Source organism: Scylla paramamosain, chromosome 15, assembly GCF_035594125.1.
Source record: "Scylla paramamosain isolate STU-SP2022 chromosome 15, ASM3559412v1, whole genome shotgun sequence".
Lineage (NCBI taxonomy): Eukaryota > Metazoa > Arthropoda > Malacostraca > Decapoda > Portunidae > Scylla > Scylla paramamosain.
In genome coordinates this window covers 4,897,424-4,920,520 of record NC_087165.1, presented here as the reverse complement: position 1 = coordinate 4,920,520, position 23,097 = coordinate 4,897,424, and the positions used below count along the sequence as shown (strand labels likewise).

The 23,097-nt window shown below is 38.0% G+C and overlaps 1 protein-coding gene across 1 annotated transcript; it reads right to left on the bottom strand.

The window, feature by feature from the left end:
* Positions 1–1,721: 1,721 nt before the first annotated feature.
* Positions 1,722–21,149, bottom strand: LOC135107296 (ras-related protein Rab-44-like). The gene is made up of 5 exons (XM_064016979.1): positions 19,006–21,149; positions 12,305–12,512; positions 11,790–11,971; positions 10,806–10,949; positions 1,722–7,557 (listed from the first exon to the last, which is right to left on the bottom strand). Exons 1-5 carry the CDS (start codon positions 20,572–20,574, stop codon positions 7,447–7,449), a joined length of 2,214 nt encoding a protein of 737 aa, XP_063873049.1. The 5' UTR covers positions 20,575–21,149; the 3' UTR covers positions 1,722–7,446.
* Positions 21,150–23,097: the final 1,948 nt, after the last annotated feature.

The following is a 23,097-nucleotide window of genomic DNA, read 5'->3' as shown; positions in this document are numbered from 1 at the left end:
TGTGTACCCATTTTATTTTGCTGGATAGTAAATAAGCTAATAAATGAAAAGAAACTATATTTGTAAATAAGAAGCTTAAAAATGTACAAATAAAACAGGAGTATAAGTAAAGAAAAAAACATTTCCTTTTCATGACCCTAAATTATATTACTTATAAAATTTGGTTGTTTCTGTCTGATTACTTTTATTAACCTCTTTGTCCCTTGAACCAATCTCAAAATCTCAGTTTTATAGAACTCATCAACTTTATCTGAAATTCCTCATACTTTATGATGATATTACATATCTACAGCTTTCCATTATTCTCTCATCCCTCCACTATCCAATCATTTCAAAATCATACTTAGGTGTTGGTAAGACTCAAAAGTAATAGATACGGTACCTCTACATATACAGACCACCATTAAGAGAAACTATTTCATAATTACATGATTTATAAGTCTACTCTAGCATAATGCAATAACCAGCACTGTACACTAATGTACACTACTGTAGATGAATACATCATAATTTATGGACAGGCAGTAAAGGTGGGCAAATACTTAAAAAAAGAAAATGAATAAATAAATAAATTATATATATATATATATATATATATATATATATATATATATATATATATATATATATATATATATATATATATATATATATATATATATATATATATATATATATATATATATATATATGAGTAGATATACAATGGAACCTTGGCTTTCAAACTTAACTCGTTCCTGAATGCCGTTCAAAATCCAAAACGTTCAAAAACTTAAACCATTTTCCCCATAGGAACCAATGTAAAACAGATTAATTCATTCTCAGACACCCATCCACCATTTCTTAGTGGGTAATGACCAATGCTCCCACTGCTAAGATGGCTGCTCTACAACATCTTCAGCTTAAAAAAATTTTTATCCATAAAGGATATAGTGAATGAGCTTTGTGACACAAAACTCATCAAAAGATATTTTTTAGACAGTGCAGGCACTCTCTTTGTCACCAATCAAATGAGGGAAGCCTTACAGAGTAACACAGAGAGGAGCAACCCACTCACTGCCAAAATTAAGGTGATTATAACACTTAGACATATTGCTGCTAGGAATAGCTACTGGGAAAATGCAGTTCTGCAGTAGTGATGGCAATGTGAGTCACAGAGAGAGCCACAGGAAGCTCAAGATTACTCCTGAGTGCCAAACCTTGTTTGTTTACATCAAAGTTCTTCAATAGGCTCACATTTAACTTATTTAAAAGATTGAATTACTGTCTTACCCTCTATGTTGCTCCTCCAAATATATAAAAACAAAGGGAATATTTACAGAAACTACAAATTAGTAATAAATAACATCTTTTGCTATGTCTTGTAGTATTTGAAATCAAGAAACTTTGTTTGAAAACTGAATTATGGTACAGCAACTGAAGCAATTGTGAGTCAAAATTTTTGTTCGAAAACTAAGTTGTTCAGAAAGGGAGATGTTCCATAACTGAGGTTCCACTGTATTCTCAAAATGCATACTGATCAAGATCACTATCATAAAATATATCTTTACATATTGTACAATGTAAAATTAAATAGTATATTATTTAGGTATTTATTTTTTGTTAATAGTTGTTAAAATTTGATATCTCATAAAGGGCATCTAATGCATGGAAGGAAGCTTATCATTCAGTTGGAAATGATAATTTAGAAAGAAATACTGGATGTCTCATGAAAAAAAGTATTATGAAGCAATATTTATTGCCATCTGCAGCAAGGATACACACAAAATACCAGAATGTTTGTAACAAGTGACAAAATACAGGATGGGCTCTGCCCAAATGTCTCATGAAATAACCACGGGTACAGTAAGTAAATATTCAACAGTTTTTGTTTATATACAGCACAATGCTATTACATCTCTTTAACACACACACACACACACACACACATACACACAGTGCTGTGTTGTGGTAATGGGAAGAAATTATCACCAGTTGGTTCATCAGCCTTGCACCACAACATCTTCTGCTTTGTGACTGGATTGATGGTAACATTGGTCTCTAAGTAATATCACATTCATGACTGATACTATTAAAACCATATTATGTAGTACAAGTGTTATATTAATAAGAATATTACAATAAATAAAGCAAATGTTCCAGTTGAGCTACAAGTAAAGATTTCATCCAAATTCTATTCTCAATAAGAATTCTTTTATTTCATATTTGAACAGGTAATGATATCAGTCTCACTGCCGTGAAGGGACAAATCTTTATTTCTATTTCATTTTCAATGTTGTTGCATTTAAAAATTTATACCAAATAGAATAATGTACAAGTATTTGAATTCATATACAATCTACCATATAGTGACCTCATCTCTTGTTGAATTAAGGTAACACATCTTGTCTATAAGCTATGCTAACTTTTAAAGAATACTGCTAAGCCTATTGTGGCTAAGCAAAAGGTGTAGTCCAGACTATTTCATAGCAACTACCATTTGGTTTTACTGTTCAAATAAAGAACCCACCAATGATATAACTAGGCTCTGCATCATGGATTGCAGCACAGAGATTTTGCCACATGGAGACATTTGAACATTGCAACAGTCATTGAGTGATGCCCTCATCTGCTGATTGCCCATCATATTCTTATCTTCCTTTGAAACCTGTGACATTCTGATTTTGTATTTTTCCTGCAAGCCTTATTTATTTGCAAGATAGTGAGTTACCTCTATTTGTATAGTATGGTACTTTCAAGATAAATAAGAATTTTAGTAAGAATACAGAGTCAGTTTACCACACCTTCAAAAACAGCTAGGAAATATTTTTGCAAATCAGCTTGAGAGGAAATTACCCAGTGACAGTGATTGTATGTTCAAATATCTTCAGGTAGTAAGATTATTGCACTGGAGTCCACAACACCAAATACAGTAGATAATGTAAACCTCTGAAAATAGAGGAAATTACGATGAAAAGGAAGCTATACAAAAGCATTATTTTGTACATCAGGTATTTCTTGATTTACAAAACATTATTTTTAATGAGGTTCTATTTTATATCTTGAATATATATAAAAAAAATGTACTTGACAGCAAGCAAGTGGCATAAAATAATTGAGTAAGTATATATCATATGTATATACATATACTCATAGGTATATTCTCATATGTTATGAATACATATCCCCTTCCCTAAAAATTTATAATAAATGCATAGCACTAACCTGTGCTTTTTCTTCAAGTAGTTAAAACCCTGATCTTATTAAAGAATAAAATATATATCAAGGGACTTGCTTATCATTATCCAAGGGAATTAAGTCAGTATTCAAATTTAGTGACTGGTTAGCATTACACTAATGACAGGATTGGGAGCAAATCATTCAAGTGCACAAGTTACTCTGGATTTACATTCAAAATCTTTGCGTAACCATAAGTTGTACAATATGCATCTGAGGTAAGACTGTCAAGCAGAACTTGTCTGAATTTCTGAGGTGATAAAGAGAATAGTTAGATAGCTAGTATCCAATGACACTGGCACTTGCCCCTGAAACACCAGCAATGGCCAAATGATAGAGTGTGATGGTGCCAGACACTGCTATGCCACAACTTTAACTAAGTACATCAGCAAATGGCCGATTAAACTTGTATTTGTGATTTTCAATTTTTCATTACAAAAAATTGCAGTTTCTTTATTATCATTTATACCAGTTCCATGGTAATACCATACTGTTGGATGCCAGCTAGCTGAGGTTTTTCAAATGTAATACAGAAACAAGGCTGACATAAAACTTCAGTAATTAATTATCTAACCTTAGTCTTAATACAAAAAAATCTAAAATACATTTCTTAATATACAATATTGGACGAGTGAGAGTGGGTGGCATCAAGGGTAAAACAGCCTGAATTATTGTATTCATTACAGGTTCGTTTGCTTCAGCAGCACTCTGAAGCTTTCTACTGGACGAATGTTGATGTGTGTTGGCATGGAAATTAGTCAATTAGTCAACCAGTGTAAGCTAATGGTTCAAAAAGATTAATGGATAAAACTTAAAATAAGCATAAAATCTTACCTAATGATAACCAAAGGTTTTAAAGGTTTTTGAAAAGGGAAAAATAACTAACAGGGCAAAAGAGGTGCCCAGAACCAGAGTGACATAAGTGACCTTGTGGCCAAAATTATTATTTTTATTGCATTGTCTTCCCACGTGATGGGAGAGAGTGTAGAAGTCAGAATGGACCTGTAATGGGGTCAAAAATCCATCCAAGTGAAATTATCCATGGAATCTTCTTGTTGTGCTTGAGTGATAGCTATCAGCTGCTGGGGCCAGAGAGAAGTAACCCCCTCACCACAGCAGCACAGGAAGAGCCAGCAAATGACATGTGACAAGTGACATGTCATGCCAGGACACCTCCCCATTACCACACCCACACACTTCACACTCTCCCTCCCTCCAGCCTACTTGCTACCCTTGAATGACAGGCTGCTGTCTTAATTTTGTTTTCACACAAAATGTAAGCCTTTCATTATTATGGGGGACAACAGCATACCTCCTGAGGAGCCAGGACCCTCCAGAGGAAGAAAAATGGAAGAAAATATTGCTAAAAGACAAACAAGTATCAAGGAAGCCTACATGAGCTTTGAAAGTATTGAATGATTTTATTATTCCTTTATATTCTATTATCCTTTAAAACCAATATATTTTCATAACGCTTATTAGTTCTTTTTTTTAGTTTCTTCCAGTTTCACTTTTAAACTTGTATCATACTCTTTGTTTGTGTTTATCTTAGGAAGTGCTTGCATGTTGCTCACATTTTTCTACATAAAATTGATGAATTCACTAAAGAGAAGACTCTTAATGGTTGTGATTCCCCTATTAGTACAGAGAAAATAAAACAACTTGATAGAATAAAGGAAATAAAGAATGTGTGGGCACTAGATACAATTTTAATATAGCTGTGTGATATCCTTAACAAAATCATATTGAAGAAAAAATGCAGTCATCTATTTATTTTCAATAATGTAATTTAATTGTAACTTCATAATGTAATTCAACTAAATAGTTGTAAAGAGCATAAATTACAGAATATGTTGATATCAATCATTACTTTCTATCTCAATCCATGGAAAAGATATCACATTTTGAAACCTGCAAAACTAAAACAGTGTTTTTCTTCATTGTTAATTTTTAACACCTATATCACTCTGGCTCTAGGCACTTCAAACATTCAAGATGTATCTATAAATTTACAATGTTTACATCTTGGAAATAAATATTCAAGGTATATCTATAAATTTACAATGTTTACATCTTGGAGATGGAAGAGAAACTCATGATGGAAGATCACGTGTTTCTCTAAGATTGCTGACACAGAAAAAAATCTTGAAGTTCTGAAACAGTTACTCCAACAGAGAAATTGAACTAGGTAAAACATAACATCAATGGCTTTGAACTGATATTAGTTATAAGTCAGCTGTGTTCAATTTGAAGCACTGAAGCATGAGGTTGCCTTTTAAAAAATGCATTTCATGTCTTTACAACCAAACACATAACACTTGTTCCAGTGTATGGCAAACTAGACACTTGAGATCCATCCATGTCCCATGACAATCCTGAGGTGACCACTAAGCAAAATGTATAGGTAAATTCCTATGATGTCATGAAGGGCCAATTATATAAATATACAAATGCTATGCCATTCATTAATTTCAGAAAAGATCTTATCCTCATAGAAAAATTACAATAAAAAGACATTATTTAATATGCAAAAATAAAAAATAAAAAAAAGGAAAGGAGGTAAATCTTTGTATAGATTTCTTTTTCATAAATAATTAAATAAGTCATTATGAGACACAATGAATCTGCTCTCCTCACAAAAGCATTTACTGAGTATGATGCACATTGATGCAATTCAGTGAATTTACTTTTTGCCATTTGTAAGAGCAAGAACTAGTATGATGGTAAGTATGTACATATGTATGCAATCCATACAAGATAATTTGATAAAAATAGTACAGTTATTTTAGCTGCATTAAAACAGATTCGCTAAGATAGGCACCATGAAAGAAAAGAAATCTGAAGATTAAATGGTGTAAGATAAAAAAAAAATCAATAACTCATTCCAAGAAAATTTCATAAAACAAACAAATAAAACAATAATACATGTAAATAAATCTCATTAGATGAGAAAGTAACATGTGAAAATAATAATATCAGCAAATGTGCACATGCATTATTTAAAAATACAAATGCATAATGACCTTTACAGACTAGAAATAGTACTGGAATAAGATACCATTTAAGTAATCTTGACAAACAATGGCAAGTAGAAATTTTCATAATATAGCTGAGGATTGTAATTATGACAATTTTCTAGTTTCAGATGACAGTAACTGTCACTCTTTATACTGAATTAATTTTCAGTTATCATAATATAAAATTTGTACACCATGATTTATCACATGAATTGGTCCAAAAATTCTACTGATATGAAAAATATTCCTGCATAAAAATTAGTAATGGTCAGCCATTTCAGACCTTGAGTTAAATGCATTCATCTATTAGAGACAGAGCTGCATCAATGAACACACTGTCAATTCAAGTCTGGCAGGGGGATCACGGTCAAGTTTGTGGCAGCATAGTTAAGCAACTCCAACACACTGCACACCACATGTCAAGACGGTAGCAGATCCAGTCCTGGTCCTGGCAGTCCCTACCAGTACACTCAGCAGCACCAGCCACAGGTGTGCTTTGTTGCAGCTTCAATCACACAAAAACACCTGGCTCAGGTTGGGTTTCTTAATGCTACTTTACATACTTTTAATAAGATCAGCTTTTTTAATATTTCACTTTTTTGTAAAATAAGAAACATTAAATAAACATTTTGATACTTCAGACTGAAGGCAACATTAGAAATGAGTGTTATTCTAGTTGTTAAAATGAGAATCAAGCAGTAAATGTCTACATTCAATTAGGATTATATAAAATTATCAGAAAACAAGTAAGCTACAGATATTTTATATGATAAACAAAACTAGGGATAAAAGGCAATGACTAAAGAGCCTAAAGATATGTCCTGTCAAAATTATCAAAATGCATAAACTGTTAATCCTAGAAGACAAAAATGACTCATGCTCTCAGGAACAGTGAGGGAGGAAGGCCAGCTCTGTCCTCCACACATGTGATGATTTACAGACACCATCACTTCATTAGATGCCTTATGGATCCACCAGGAAATTATGTAACAATTGCTTACAATAAAGAAAAGACTTCTAAAAAATTCATAAGGTTCAAGAGGTTTTGTTGCCATGTATCTCACCACAAACTTTTATATAGATGCAAAGTCCTAAGCAAATATTAGCATTCATCTGCAATGAACGAATAAATGTTTTAAAATTAGATGAAAAGGCAAAATAACAATCTCCCCCCTAGTCATTTTCCATGGTCAAATATGCCCCTCACCTATCACTAGCAGAGACATCCACCCTTGTCAACCTGGTTGGCCTTCCCATCCACTGAGAATTTGTCAGCATCCAAGCTCTCTGTCATCATCATGCCTTGCTTCTCATTGTTCAAGATCTGTGGATAGATGTCATAGATAATTTTAATGCATGGATATAAGAATCCAAGAATATAAAGCTGATATAGTAATTCACAAATGCAAAACAATGTGAAAGCAAAAAATAAGAAGAATAATTTAAATCCATGATATCTGTTCTCTTTATTGAATGTGGTAAGAAATGAGAGATAAGAAATCATACTTCCAAAGAAGCATAATATGATGACTGTGATCACAGTCATAAATAAAATTGTTTATGCCAGAGGTAGGCAACAAGTAACCATTGTAAAAGGGATGAAATCTGGAGTATGAAACAAAAATTGCAGTAATTCCTTAAAACTAAATGAGAAACCTGATATCAGGCAGATGACTTCCTGATAAGCCGAACTGAAAGCAAAGTGAATAAGTAATGCATCATCAGGTGAGAGATGTGATGAATGGCAAAGGTATGAGGAACAGCATCATATTTGAATGGTAAATTAGTCTAACTTGGAATAGGATAACTTACATAGACCCAGAGGGTCCACTCCATGCCCTGCATCTATTGAAAATAAGTTTCAGCTGAAACGTGAAAAAATTCAAATACATAACAAATCACTGTGAAGATACTGAGAACCTTCTCATGATGTACTGTAGATACCACAACAGAATTGCACTTGGTGACACAAATATTAAAGATTATGCACTATAGCATGGTGGGCAAGAGAGAATTATTATCAATTTGTATAAATGGAGAGAGTACTGTAATAAAGCATAAGAAACACAGAAATTCAAAACCATTAAAAAGAAACACACCAACACTTCAAAGAGTACAAAAAAATACAGTGTACTTCAGTTTTGTTCCATACAAGTACAACAATAACAAAAAACTATATCAGCTGATTTGGAAAGTAATTTTTGCAGATAAAATGAGGCTGTTCACATGGTTCAAGAATAGCCATAAGAATACATCATGTCAGAAAGGAAATGTTTATTGTAAATCTAAAGGTACATCAAAGATCAGTGCTGAGCTCATTACTATTAGAGTACTTAAGATAATATGAAGAAACTGTGGGACTGGATTATCCTGTCTATAAGAGTTGTATGTAGCTATAGCCTTAATACAAGGTTGAAATGATGGAAAGAGAGTATAGAGTTAACAGGCTTTACAGTAAATGGTAATAAGACCATCATAATGATACACAGTGTAGTAGTGTCCCAGGGCTAGAAAGTTATACTTGGCACTGTGCTGTATATAAGAATGTAGATAATACATTCATTCTATGCACTGAGTGGTGACAGGACGACTGCTAGTGATAATATTATTCTCAGTAGTGATATTAATATTAATTCTTAGTAATCTACTTTTTTTTTGCCTTACATGTGGAGAAGGAATTGAATAATGGAGCCCAAAGGTTGAAAGAACTGCATGATATTCAAAAATTTTTAAAGAAAAGCAGGCATTATATATCTCATAGGATATTACAGGAACAGTGTTAAGATGATTTTTGTCATATTTCATTCACTACTTATGCATAAGTGCACCATTATGTTGAGTGAATTCCTACAGTATAATGATGCAATTCATGATTATACAAACTACTGTGTAACCCTGACCATTATCTTTGAGATTATGTACTTACATACCGTATATACTGGTCTATAAGACAAGATTTTTTGCCAAATTTAAGGCTTCTAAATCTAAGGATCATCTTATACATTGAGAATAAAACACAAACCTATAACTCCGTGATGAATATGCAGCGCCACTGTACCTTGGAATTCATTCCACAGCCACACACACAGGTATGCAGGCCCACCCTAGCTCTGTAGGTGTCGAATGTTTACTGACAATGTCACAGGCAGGTTGGCAGGCACCCAGCCCGCCAAATTACAACAATCAGTTGCCTATTCACAGAAATCATGACACCGATAAATATTGTTAATGTTAAACTAGCCAATCATAGCCTTCGCAGCTAATAGCATTAAAAATTAAAGCCAAGTGACAAGGTGTGAGCCAAGCCATCCATTGTAGTAGTCTCTAGAATATTACTGCCTGACTACCACCACTTCAGCTAGCCAGCAGCACTACCCTAGTTATGGAACCACCAACCAAAAGAAGACAATATGAAGCAAGCTTCAAATTGAAAGTGGTAATCCTTGCCAAGGAACAAAATAACAGTGGTGTTACTGCAAGATAGTATGATGTAACTGAGAAGATGGTCAGAGATTGGAGATTGAAGGAAGACGCACTAAAAAAAACATGCCGAGGACTAAATGTGTGTTAAGAGAACTCTCCTCACGTTGGCCAGTTTTGGAAAAACATGTTGCGGACATGGTGCATGAGCATTGCCAGAGTGGTTTTGTGGTGACAAGAAATAAAATATGTATTTTTGCACTACAGTGGGCTAAAGATAATCCAGAACACAGTGAAGGAAACGTGATGAAACTGCAGACGACAACCCAGGGGATACAGAATTTGACCCGTATGATGATGCCTTTGAACACGTATCTCAAGATATATTTGACATGTTTGCTGTATCAGTTGAAGATGATTTTGAAGGTTTTTAAATAAATATGTATGTTTTGAATGTTTGAGGTAATTGTTGGAACAAAGTATCAGTCGTCTCAGCATGGTGGTGCTGGTGTTTACTATAATGTTTCTTTACGTTTAAAAAATTCAGAGTATTGTTTAGTAAAAGTAATATGCATACAATATGTAGTTTTTAATTCCTTTAACTTCTTACATCTTGAGCTACTAGTGTTGGGGCAGCAGTAAACCAGTGTATGACGCAATCCATTATCCTTTGGCCAACCATGTAAGCAAAAGCATCCTACAACATTTAAAGTGTGAGGGGGGGACGCCTAATATAGCGATAATAGCTCAAAACCAAATTTTTTGCCTTGGAAATTGGGGGTCATCTTATATAACCAGTCGCCTTATAATCCAGTATATACAGTAATGTCAATAACAATAATTGATGATTTTTATGATGAAATACCAATCTATTGATAAACATCTTGCTTGCATAAGAAGAATTACATATAAGTATAAATGGAATGTTACATCAGTAATTAATGTGCATTTGTTATATTTTTTTGTAAATTGTAAAATAACATTTAAGAATTTTCTCATAAAAACACACATGTGAGTTTATTGGACTCACTTTGTCCTAAGCTATCAATTAATATTGATGAAAATTTGTAAAATTCCTTAAAACCACTGCATCATTCTAGAACCTTAAACACTCCATGGAGTAAATAATACAAATAAATATGAAATACTCACTCTGTTGACAAGGAAACGTGAAGCCTCATCTATGTTGATATTTTCCTTGGCTGAGGTCTCAAACCAGCCACTGAAACCTCTTTCTCTACAATAATCATCCATCCGTGCTGGGTTGTTTACAACACCTTCCTTTGGCTGGTCACACTGTCAATAACACACAAGTTAGTCATGTCTGTATTTTGAAAACCTAGTAAACCTAAGTTATCACAATACATCTGCAAGTTTTTTGCTGACCTTTTTGCAATGGTGTTTTAGAAAATATTTTCATGAATACAAGAAATAAATTCATGTATAAACAAGCTTGATTATCATAAAAAAAAAAAAAATCACTAAATAATAATGAATAACATATTTCATGGTAACAGAAAAGAATAACAAAAATGTTGAATGATATAGCCATGTAAGAAACTTTCCCTAAATACTGAAATTGCTGTTTTAATTTACTTCAGTTCAATTATGTATATATTAAATCTGATCATATTAAATCTTCATTTATATTTAAATGAGATCAAATTATATTAAATCTTCACTTATATTTAACTTAAATCAAATTACAAACTTGTTTGAATTCTAGTTGTTATATCTGAATGAAATCAATTTTTTTGATTGAAGGACAGCTGACAGTTTCATATTAAAATGGTTCCTGAAGAGATACAATATCTTTTATGAGAGAATTTATAAATACATTAAACATAAATGTTAAATAAATCCCATCCATACACTCAGCGTGCATTTCCCTGCTAATAAATAACTCAAGCACAGTTTATAATGATGTGTCTCAATGGTTCCTATTCTTAGTTAATATCTGTTTTTGGAACAATAATTCCTTAGATCCTATGTTTTTAGAGCAACCTTTTTAAACCATCTGCTTTTGGAGCATCCATACTTGCCTGAAAACATATCAAAGTCCACTGAAATTCCAATTCAATCTGCAAGTATTGTTAGATCCACAATGATGAAGTTTAATCTGGCCTGCTGACCCACCTTGTTAGCCAAAAGGACAGTAGGAATTGGTGATCCATCAGCCAAGGTAACTTTAGTGTCCAGGTCAGTCTTCCATTTGGTTACTGCATCAAAAGTTTGTGAACGTGTTACATCAAACACTACAAAAGCCCCAACTGCCTCCTTGTAGTACACTCGTGTCATGTTCCCAAACCGCTCTTGACCTGCAAAATCAAGAACATAAAAGTCTGTAGCAAGAATCTAATACATTGCTTAATTAAACTGCAACTCAGTACACACACACACACACACACACACACACACACACACACACACACACACACACACACACACAAAAACACACACTTTGTAAATAATCACTACTTTAGAGAATTACATAAAGACTTGGATATATTATATGTTATACACATAAAGCCAAAAATTAAAAATTTAGCTTACAGTTACTAGCATCCCATGAGTCTCCATAACAGAAGATGATGTGCTGATGTAAATATTGTCATGTTTTCAGATGATTATAAAGTCAGTCTCAGCCTTACCAGCAATATCCCACAGCTGGAGGCGGATCACAGTGTTGTTGTCCCAGTTGAGCACCTTGAGGGCAAAGTCAACCCCAATGGTGGCACGGTAATGTTGACTGAAGAACTGATGAACATAACGCTTGATGATGGAGGTTTTCCCAGTGCCAAGTTCTCCAATCACCAGGATCTTGTAAAGATGCTCCCGCTTATCTATGCTGGAGTTTGTCTGTTGATGATTAATATCATTAATTCTAAGTGCAAATTTCATATGGCACTGTCATGTAAGCTACTTACTTTCTGCAACCTCAGCTACTTGGACATGTGATTTTGTTGCACTGTATTATCCAGGCAATTATTTTTCATACCTTGTGTGTGTGTGTGTGTGTGTGTGTGTGTGTGTGTGTGTGTGTCTCTCTCTCTCTCTCTCTCTCTCTCTCTCTCTCTCTCTCTCTCTCTCTCTCTCTCTCTCTCTCTCTCTCTGTTTTTTTTTGTGTGTAGGAGGGGCAACAGCAAAAAAAAAAAAAAAAAAAAAAAAAGGCCCACTAAGTTGCCACTCCCTGAATAGGGTCTAAAGTGGTGGTGGCAAGTGTCTTGAAACCTCCCTCTTGAAGGTGTTTAAGTCATAGGATGGTGGAAATACAGAAGCAGGTAGAGAGCTCCAGAGTTTACCAGAGAAAGTGATGGTTAACTATTGCATTAGAGAGATGGAAAGAATAGGAAGGAAAGAAAGAAGAAAGTCTTGTGCAGCAAGGCTGTAGGAGGAGGGTAGGCATCCACTTAGCAAGATCAGAAGAGCAGTTAGCATGAAAATAGTGATAGAAGATAGCAAGAGATGCAACATTGCAATGATGAGAAAGAGGCTGAAAACAGTCAGTTAGAGGAGAGGAGTTGATGAGACAAAAATCCTTTGATTCCACCCTATCTAGAAGAGCGGTATGAGTGGAAGCATACTTCGTACATGGACGGATAAGGCCCCTATACAGAGTTAGCAGCTGGAGGGGTGAGAAAAACTGGCAGAGATGTCTCAGAAAGCCTAACTTCATAGAAGCTGTTTTAGCTAGAGATAAGATGTGAAGTTTCCAATTTAGATTATAAGTAAAGGACAGACCAAGGATGTTCAGTGTGGAAGAGGGGGATAGCTGAGTGTCACTAAAGAAGAGGGAACAGTTATTTGGAATGTTGTGTTGAGTTGATAGATGGAGGAATTAAGTGTTTGAGGCACTGAACAATACTAAGTTTGCTCTGTCCCAATCAGAAATTTTAGAAAGATCAAAGTCAGATATTCTGTGACTTCCCTGCATGAAACGTTTACTCCCTGAAGGGTTGGACATCTACAAAAAGACGTGGAAAAGTACAGGGTGGTATCATCAGCATAGAAATGGATATATATATATATATATATATATATATATATATATATATATATATATATATATATATATATATATATATATATATATATATATATATATATATATATATATATATATATATATATATATATATGTGTGTGTGTGTGTGTGTGTGTGTGTGTGTGTGTGTCTCTCTCTCTCTCTCTCTCTCTCTCTCTCTCTCTCTCTCTCTCTCTCTCTCTCTCTCTCTCTCTCTCTCTCTCTCTCTCTCTCTATATATATATATATATATATATATATATATATATATATATATATATATATATATATATAGGTACTGTACAAGAAAATCAAATAAGCAGGTCATATTCTAAATTATACCTCTTACATCAGTGTAAAAAAGTTGCACTTAAGTACAAGCATATTCTTTGTTATGCATCTATCTATATACTGGACCAACATCCCTTAAAAAAAAAAAAGAGCTAAAAGAAAGGTATCTTCATCCACATTCACAACCACATTCACATGTATTCCCTGACATCTTAGCATCTGGGCCTCTTGGGGAGAAAACACAGATGGATCCTTACCAACTATAATGCATGGAGATCAACTGAATACTGCTTAACTAAAGTTTCCTCCATTAGGATCTGAGTACAGCTTGTCTACAGCTGCACTATAACAGAACTAGTGCCAATATGCTGTTTTTAGCGATATGAGTACCTACCATGGGATATCACATCTTACAGTCAGTTCTTCTTGTCCAAGGAGCCAAAGGTACCAGTCAAATGACTAAATAACTACCAATACTTCTTTGAAATGCTGAGACTTAGTAACATCATCCAGCATCAAAATAACTGGAGTAGTATTTCATAGTAAAATTGACAAAACAAAACAATCCCATGACTGTATAATTTCCTTTCTTTTTTTTTTAATTGACAGTTTTTCAACATGTTACCTTTCCATAATATAGTAAACTAATATGTTTCACACAATATCCCATAAAAGTGCAAAGACCTAGTTTTAAATCTGTCAGCCTTACTTTTCCAAAAATCTAATCTAAAAGCATTTCAGCATGTGATCTCACCATTCTCTCCTCTGAAAGGCAGTGTGACCGCCAGCAGAGGACTAAAAGAGAACCACTATTTGCTGCAATACACTTTTGTTTGGCCAGGGTCTCTGTCATCTTTGCAAATCAAATGGATCACCTGCAATCCCTTCACCATACTTATCTCCTATCAAGTGTCTAGATAACAAATGAAGTACTTTTAACAAATTTTGACAATGTGCAGACTGCAGGTATCTTAAGAGCTGTGAATCAAGTCTGCATTCCAAAATGTACCCTTAAAGGCACTCAAAGACTATGGAAAAACCTAATTTAAATGTGGCAATTTGTTTTAAGACATCAGCTTTTCTAATATGGAATGCTGTTTCCTATTCCAATGTGTAAAATTTCTATATATAGAAACCAGCAACAAGTTTATTATCTCTAGAACATTTTTTTTCTAAGTATGCACAATGATTTTATTTTATTAATTCATATTTTTTTTCATTTATTTTGTGCCACTGGTGTGGCTGTTTTGTGCAATAGGTGCTGGAATACTGTCATGATAACTTTTCTGCCATCTTCATATAGCTGCTAGCTTTATATCACAATAAATCAATTATAAATGTTGATTTTAAATATTCCTTTTCCAAATTATGCCAAGCACTAGAGACTTAAAATAGCTCAATAACTGTGGGTTTTCTGTAGATACAGAGCTGCACATTGCATTAATGAAAGCTGAGTAGCACATATCCCGCCACGAATCGCATGGGCTGCAAATCCCTGTCATGACTAACATGTCATGACTGTCATGACTGTCAATGACATCATTAGACTCTAATGATGATGATGATGATATTAACAACAACAACGACAACAACAACAACAACGACAACAACAACAACAACAACAACAACAACAACGACGACGACGACAACAACAACAACAACAACAACAACAACAACAACAACAACAACAACAACAACAACTACAACAACAACGACCACGACAACGACGACTACAACGTGCATGACTCATGATCGCCAGCATACACCCATGTGCAGGCAGGGAATCTTTCACGCTCCACACGCGCCATCTTGCTCGAGGAGGCCAATATTACCATTCGCTCATCTATGACAACCTTGAAGATCTACGCTACACGTGAACCTCATCCCGCGTGACGGCAAGTGTGTGTGTGTGTGAGTGTGTGTGTGTTTGTGTGCAATACTCGGATTGAAGGCGAAACTCGTGTTGTCCTGCCTCCATTTCTTCTTAATGTCCAGTTTAAACGGGTCACGCATGTTATGCCACACTATGGATGTTATTTGTCTGTGATGCACATGTTTGAGGTTTATTTCAACATTCAATCATCTACTTGCAGGTGTAGTCTCTCTCTCTCTCTCTCTCTCTCTCTCTCTCTCTCTCTCTCTCTCTCTCTCTCTCTCTCTCTCTCTCTCTCTCTCTCTCCAGGGGATCATAAACCCCTGTGTTGCTATATTCACGTTGACAAGTACTGTTTTCTGAGATAAGAAAACTGAGTAACTGACAATTAATCTAACACACCTTAAGCCTTATCCAACAGTCTTACACAATCTTTGTCCGAATTTAAAAATATTTAGAACTTGTACAAGGATTTGCTTCAAAGACCAACAAGGCGATTATTTGGATTCTGATGGGTGTGTTTTTCACAACAGTTATATAGAATCCCTATTAAACCATCACTAGAAACCCCAGTAACTTCCAATGCAGCCTGTTACAAAAAAGTCGTGATAAAACATTGAAATTAATTAAGAATGAAAACGAGTTAGCTGGTTGTAGTCCCAGGACAAAATACATACTCCTGAGGATTCAAGTAAAGGCACACTTTTGAGCGATGAAGTTTGCAAGGCAAGCAGTACAAGTGGAGAGGAGGGGTGCAGGTGTAGATGGGGGGATAAGACAAGGAAGCCTCCGTGTTGCCTCTACACGCCCTACGAAACACCTAAGAAGCTCTACAAGGGGCAAGACGCTCCGCCTACCACTCAAAACACACACACACACACACACACACACACACACACACACATCTTTACTTAGTACCTCCTCTTTTCAGCACGGGCAAAAATGACACTAAAAAAAAAATCCTTGTAGTGACGGAAACATTCAGGTGGAGTAATCAGTTATTAATGTGCATGGTAACCACAAAAAAATTTGTGAAACAGCTAGAAACGCGATGCCCGTACAGGGATGTATCCTTGGGCGGGGCTGGCAAGTGGTGCCTGCCAGTAAGAGTGACACTGAGGACCTTCCAATACTCCTCAGACACTGTAAAGCCTTACAAAATCTAGCCAAGCTCCGCCATCTTGACTCACTCACGTCTGTACCCCACTCAAGCTTTGTATTGTTCCACCTTACGAGTATAATGTACAAGCCTGCAGTGCTTTAAGTCATCGTCACTATTATCGTCATCTCCATCGTCGTCATGATCCTCTGAAGTCCAAACAAAACTCGAATATAAAATTTTTCGTTCTTAAAATATACAGACCTGAGTGCTCTAAATCATCGTTACTAATGTTATTGTCATCACAGTTGCCATCAAGATCCTCTGAAGTTCAAACGGAATTCTAATACAATGCTTTTTTTTTTTTTTTCCTTAAAATGTACAAATCTGCAATGTTCTGAATCATCATCGTTGTTATCGCCATTACCATCACTGCTGTTATCATTCTCGAGAATCCAAACATAACACTAAGAGATCGATTTACGCCTTTGAATATTCAGATGTACAATGCCTCAAATAACAATGATAATCAACATCATCATCGCCAATGTTATCATCCTTTGGAGTTCAAATCTAACACTAACAGAACATTTTTCGCTCTTAAATGCACAAATCTGCAATACTTTAAATCCTCCTCCTCCTCCTCCTCCCCCTCCTCCTCCTCCTCCTCCCCCTTCTCCTCTTCTTCCTCTTCCTCTTCCTCATCGTCATCATCACCATCACCAGTGTCGTCATAATCTTCCAAACACAAGACCAGCACTTTTTCGTCTTACAAAATTCAATAGCAACATCTCCGTACTTCTTGCTTACTTAATCAGCTCTGATACAATTATGTCACTGTCATATGGCCATTCAGCATCATGGAGGTGAAATTCCTATTAAAACCTGTAACGAAATATCTATTCAAATTACCTGCTACAAAGAGAGAGAGAGAGAGAGAGAGAGAGAGAGAGAGAGAGAGAGAGAGAGAGAGAGAGAGAGAGAGAGAGAGAAGGAGAGAGCGTGGGGGGAAAGGGAATTCGAAAGTTCGAGCGGACATTTCAGCGCGGCATTTGAGAGGATGTGGTGATGTGAGGATCAAGATGGAGAATCATGTTACCACAGTCTTTCACTTGATACCTCTTCGCCTCCTGCTCCTTCCTTCAATCTTAAAATGGAAAAGATTCACTACTGTTTGCCTGCCATTTGTAAATTGATGTAGCGTGATTACACTTTACTTCAGTGATTGTTGGCGTTTCTTATACTGCTGGTACACAAATAGATGCAAATATTACAGGCCAGCAAAGGAGAGACAAGTTCTCCAGCACTTCAAACAGCTGCCCGACACGGAACACTGCACCAGCGCTGCAAGGCATGCGGAAAAGACTACATACAAGGAAAGTTAAAAGCATCAGCACCGCAAGAATTACGTTTCTTACGCCAGTTTAAGGCAGAGGTCACTACGGGTGGCGAGATGAGCACAATATCTACAGCAATACGGCAGAATGTAAGCTAAGAACAGTCACCATACCCAAGAGTCGCTTGAGAGACCCGGCGCATCCAGCAAGGGGTTCCGCTCCCCTTCCAGACGGTCTCCCTCTGGGGTTTCACGTGCATCCTTTGCATGCCCCTCGGGGCTGGATGGTGGAGTGGCCAGAGCCGCGACTGCGGTCTGAACAGGGGCTGCGGCGGGATTCGCCGCAGGCCTTGCCGCTGGGGCCGCCATTGCACCCGCACTCCGCGTAGGAGGAGCTGCCTCTTCCTCGGGCGGGGTGATGGTGAGTGGCGGCGGGACAGCATGGCGGGAACTTAATGAGATCGGTCGCTCGATGGGCAAGGGTTTGGGAGCTGATGAAAGCGATACGTTTTCGAGGGAAAGTCGCCTATTGGGGAGAGGAGTTGGGGATCTGGATCGAGCAGAAGAGGTGGAGGCGGTCCTCCCACCTGAAGGGCGCACCACAGTTCTCGTGGGTGCAGGTGGTGTTGTCATCACCTTTATCGGCTTGAGAGAGGAGGCCTGCTGGAGCTGAGATGACTCTGTCTGTTCGGAAGCAGTAGTAACAGAAGTAGTGAAAGTGAACGTTACCTCAGTACTGGCAGGCTTCACGCTCTTCTTCACGTCGGCAGACTCCACTGTCTTGTCAGCCTCCACGGTGGTGTCAGGGCCAGGCTCAGGCTTTGTCTCGACAGCTTTCTCGTCTTTGGGCATGTTGGTGTTCACTGTGAAGTTCCTCACAAACTGAACGGAGGAGGAGTAAGGCCGGAAGGAGGAGCCCCTTGCCTCAGCCCGGGCTGCCGTGTCAGTGGGGGTGGGAGTGGCACCCGCAGGCTCGCGGTTGGAGTCATCCCCTGTAGCCGTCTGCTCGCTATTATTTTTCGCGGTGTCTTCTTTCTCCTCCTGTTTGAGCTCGGCAGAATCAGATGTGGAGACTCCATCGGCACTGGCTTGAGAAGGATCGGTGCCCTGGGAGGAAGCAGCGGAATTGTTACTCACCAACGATGACTTGGATGCAGAATCTGCCTTTGTTTTCTTCTCCTTACGCAAGAAACTCCCAAATTTGGACCTTTCTCTTTTCTTTTCTTCCTTTTCCTCACCTTTCTTGACCCCCTCTTCCACTTTGGTGCTTTTAGCCGGAGTTGGGGACGAGGCTGACCCATTGAGCCGTTCGTGGCTGTCTGGCACCACAGAGGGATCGTCTGTATCCTCTCCATCTCCATGGCTGCCCACAGCCGTGTTCTTGGCACATGCTGGGCTGTTGGGAGCGCTGGGCTCGGAGTCAAATACCTCCCCATCACTGTTCACCCCAGTGCTTGTAGATGCTGCGTCCACCTCGGCTGATTTCTTCTGCTGACGGAGCTTGCGGCCTGTTTTGCGGCTTTTGCGGAAGGACGACATAAGCCCTTTTTTCTTCTTCTCCCCTTCCTCTCCGATTTTGGGAGATCTGGGCGATTTCGGGGATGCAGCTCCATCTAGAGAGCTCATGGTGCCTCTAGTGACTATGCCTGTGAGTGCCGGGGCGGGAGGTGGCGAAAGAGAGCCGGTGGTTGCACGATAATACTGCTCGAGGGGGGAGAGGTCGGGACAACTGGTGTACTCCACGAGAGCGTCACTTACATACAGCTGTCCAGGTAATATGTTTAAGCTACTGCGGTGTTCCTTATATCCACGCTCCTCCTTACCGACGACAAAGTGAAAGGGACTTCTTCGGGCGGGTAAAGTGGACTGGAGGGACTGAGCTGAGTCGTAAAGGGTGGATTCACTGTTGGAGTCTGAGGGAACAAATGATACGCAGCTATCGGCGCCCCACTCGGTACGATGAGATTGCACTGAGTAGAAGGATTCGGTGTCACTATCTTGAGTGCCAGTGGTATTGGATTCACGCTCTAAGGACTCATCAAAGCTATCAGATAGTCCGGTGTCCCCCAGCTTAAGACCCTTCAAGTTTTCACACAGTTTCAGGTAAGTATCCTCGTCTAGGGTGTCACTGGTGGGGGCTTCATCAACAGCCTCATTAGGTGGTGTTTGTTGGTCGTAAAGTAGAGGGGGCACAACAACGTGTCTAGAACCCCGAGGTGCTGCTGCTCCGTCACTGTACCTTCCCGTGGCCGGCACTCCCTCGACTACTGTGGCAGAGCGGGTGGAACGGGTGCTCATCACTTCCCAAGACCAGCGTCACGGCAGCACGACAGGTTACCGCCACCTGTCTGCTGCACTCACCAACGTTGCACGATGCCGATGTTCGCCTTCACAACAGCAGGCCTCCCCCTCCCTGACGCTCGGCCAACCTAATCCTTGACCCAAGAGTGTATCAGTGGTCTCAATACATGCGGGAGAGCCACCTTCTCGGCGGAGTTATGCACGGTGATTCCCGAACCACCAGCTCCCGACACGCACCTTCCACCGCACACAATGGGCGACCTCACGTTCCCCAACACTCATCTGCCGCTAGAGATTGTCTTGAATCAGGTCGGCATTAACTCTGGGCGGTCACAGTCAGGTCAGGCTCGGGCAGAGTGACAAGCAGCGAGCTGTAAGGAGGAGAGAGGTCGCCTCCACACGTACGACTGCGCGCGATTGTGGCGGAGGCCATGGCGAGGCTGAGCCAGCGAGGGTGGAGTTGAGGGAGTGGAGGGAAGGGGAGGGGAGTAAGGAAGGAAGACGTTACGGAATAGGATGAAGGGAAAGGTAGGGGTAGGCTTTACGCGCGCACCGCGCTCACACACACACACACACACACACACATTTGAATATCAAATATTTCAGTTATGTTTTTTTTTTTTTTTTCATCAAAACATAAAAATGAACAACACGACAACAATTTGAATGAACTCCTTATAGTCAAGAGAGCACTTGCTGAAGTGCCAAAGTTGTGTTACTTACCAGCGTGTTACATAAACTGTTTGCTGACGTTAAAGAAAACCTTCAACTCTTAGGTGTAAGAAGGGAGACACTAAAACAGGTTTATGATTAACGCGAGCTGTACTTCCTTCTAAAATGTACATGAAGTGGATGTGGCAGTAATGTGCGGCTGAAAAGTTATCACGTGAATAGTCATCCTATATTATACTCAGATGTGTGGTTAGGATCCTGAAGCATTGAGGATTTAGCCTAATCCAGGAATATTTGGATCTTCACTTGATAATTTCACCACTTTGTATTACTTCCTAGTAAAAAGAGAGCCGTTGAGCTAAAGAACGTTTTTTCTTCATCAACATGAGTTTGTTCATGAACCAGCAGGACTCCCACGTCCTTAATCATCTGCTGCTGCTGCGCCTGCTACAAATATTTTGTACACCGTGTCCTCTGGCCTCGCACATGACTGTGTTTATTTATTTATTTATCTATTTATTTATTTACTTACTTATTTGATCTAATTGATTTATTAAGCTTTTTCAAGTTTGCAATAAGCCTTCCATACGCCTTGGTAAATTACTGAACCAGTGAGCACGAGATGTTCACAATGACAATCCCTGTAGCCGATGCTCTCTCTCTCTCTCTCTCTCTCTCTCTCTCTCTCTCTCTCTCTCTCTCTCTCTCTCTCTCTCTCTTTTGTGTTTACAAAAAGACAAGAAAAGAAGAAAAGAAGTGCGCACGAGTAGCTTGAAGATTTGAATGAAACACACAAGGAACCTGAAACGTACTTATATGTTATCAATCAACGAACTTCAGTGCGTGGTCTGAATGACACATGAATACACCCGGGTCTGTTCTGTTGTTGTTATTATTATTATTATTATTATTATTATTATTATTATTATTATAAATAAATAAAAGAGGTAAAAAAAATAAATAAAAAAGAAGATCCGGCATTATTCTTAAAACATCCTTTACTGTGGCTGTGGAGGGCACGGTCTGGCGACGGCAGTGACCAGTTTCCCCGTGATGCTGCACGCGCTGACAGCAACACCAGGAAATTTATGCCAGAGAATCACGAGGCCTGAGAAAAAGAATACTTCTCTCTCTCTCTCTCTCTCTCTCTCTCTCTGGAAGACAATATACCCTAACGTTAATTGTATACATGTAACTAATACTCTGGGGTATGTATTCATTGGTATGTTTTCATTTATCTTACAATTCTGACATATGTCGTTTTAATGGAAATCCCAGCTTCAGTTATCTCATATTCGTGCAGCCCTCGTAGGCTGAAGGATTTTCGCAGTGACGAGGAAAAACAAATAAATAAGGTTGCGTCAGTGTGTTATTCTCACAGGGTCGGCTGACAGCATTATGATCACGTATAAAAGACACTCGTATTTTTAATATTCACATCCACATATTTTCTTTCCTTCCTGGACGAAAGACTAATAAACAGGTTCTTCATGAATAATTTTACCTAAATGTATGTAAGATAAGGATGAGAGCACATGCTATACCTGTGCGTGGCTTTAGCGCTCATCTCAGACTCATAAGCAACTTTAGTGTGGTTATAATTGCATCATTTGCAGGAATTCATGACCCTGCAGCATGTCCTCGCATCCTCCCGCCAGTGCACTGTCGTCACACAGTTAAAGAATTTCCCGTCCTCTACGCAGCGAGGTAAGGCGATGCACGACTAATATAATTAAAGCTTCCCTGTGGTGTGTGTGTGTGTGTGTGTGTGTGTGTGTTTTCCCGTCATATTATCAACACTTCTTTACACCCTGATCGCTGTCCCTAATAAGTGTCATCACTCCTCCC

What these genes read in the sequence shown, in the direction of transcription:
- LOC135107296 (XM_064016979.1), bottom strand. Translation starts at nt 20,574, where the DNA reads ATGAGCACCCGTTCCACCCGCTCTGCCACAGTAGTCGAGGGAGTGCCG. An exon ending in CTGTCCTTTTGGCTAACAAG is followed by an intron (nt 10,950 to 11,789) that starts GTGGGTCAGCAG and finishes TGTTATTGACAG; the next exon opens with TGTGACCAGCCAAAGGAAGG. An exon ending in CACGTTTCCTTGTCAACAGA is followed by an intron (nt 7,558 to 10,805) that starts GTGAGTATTTCA and finishes ATCTATCCACAG; the next exon opens with ATCTTGAACAATGAGAAGCA.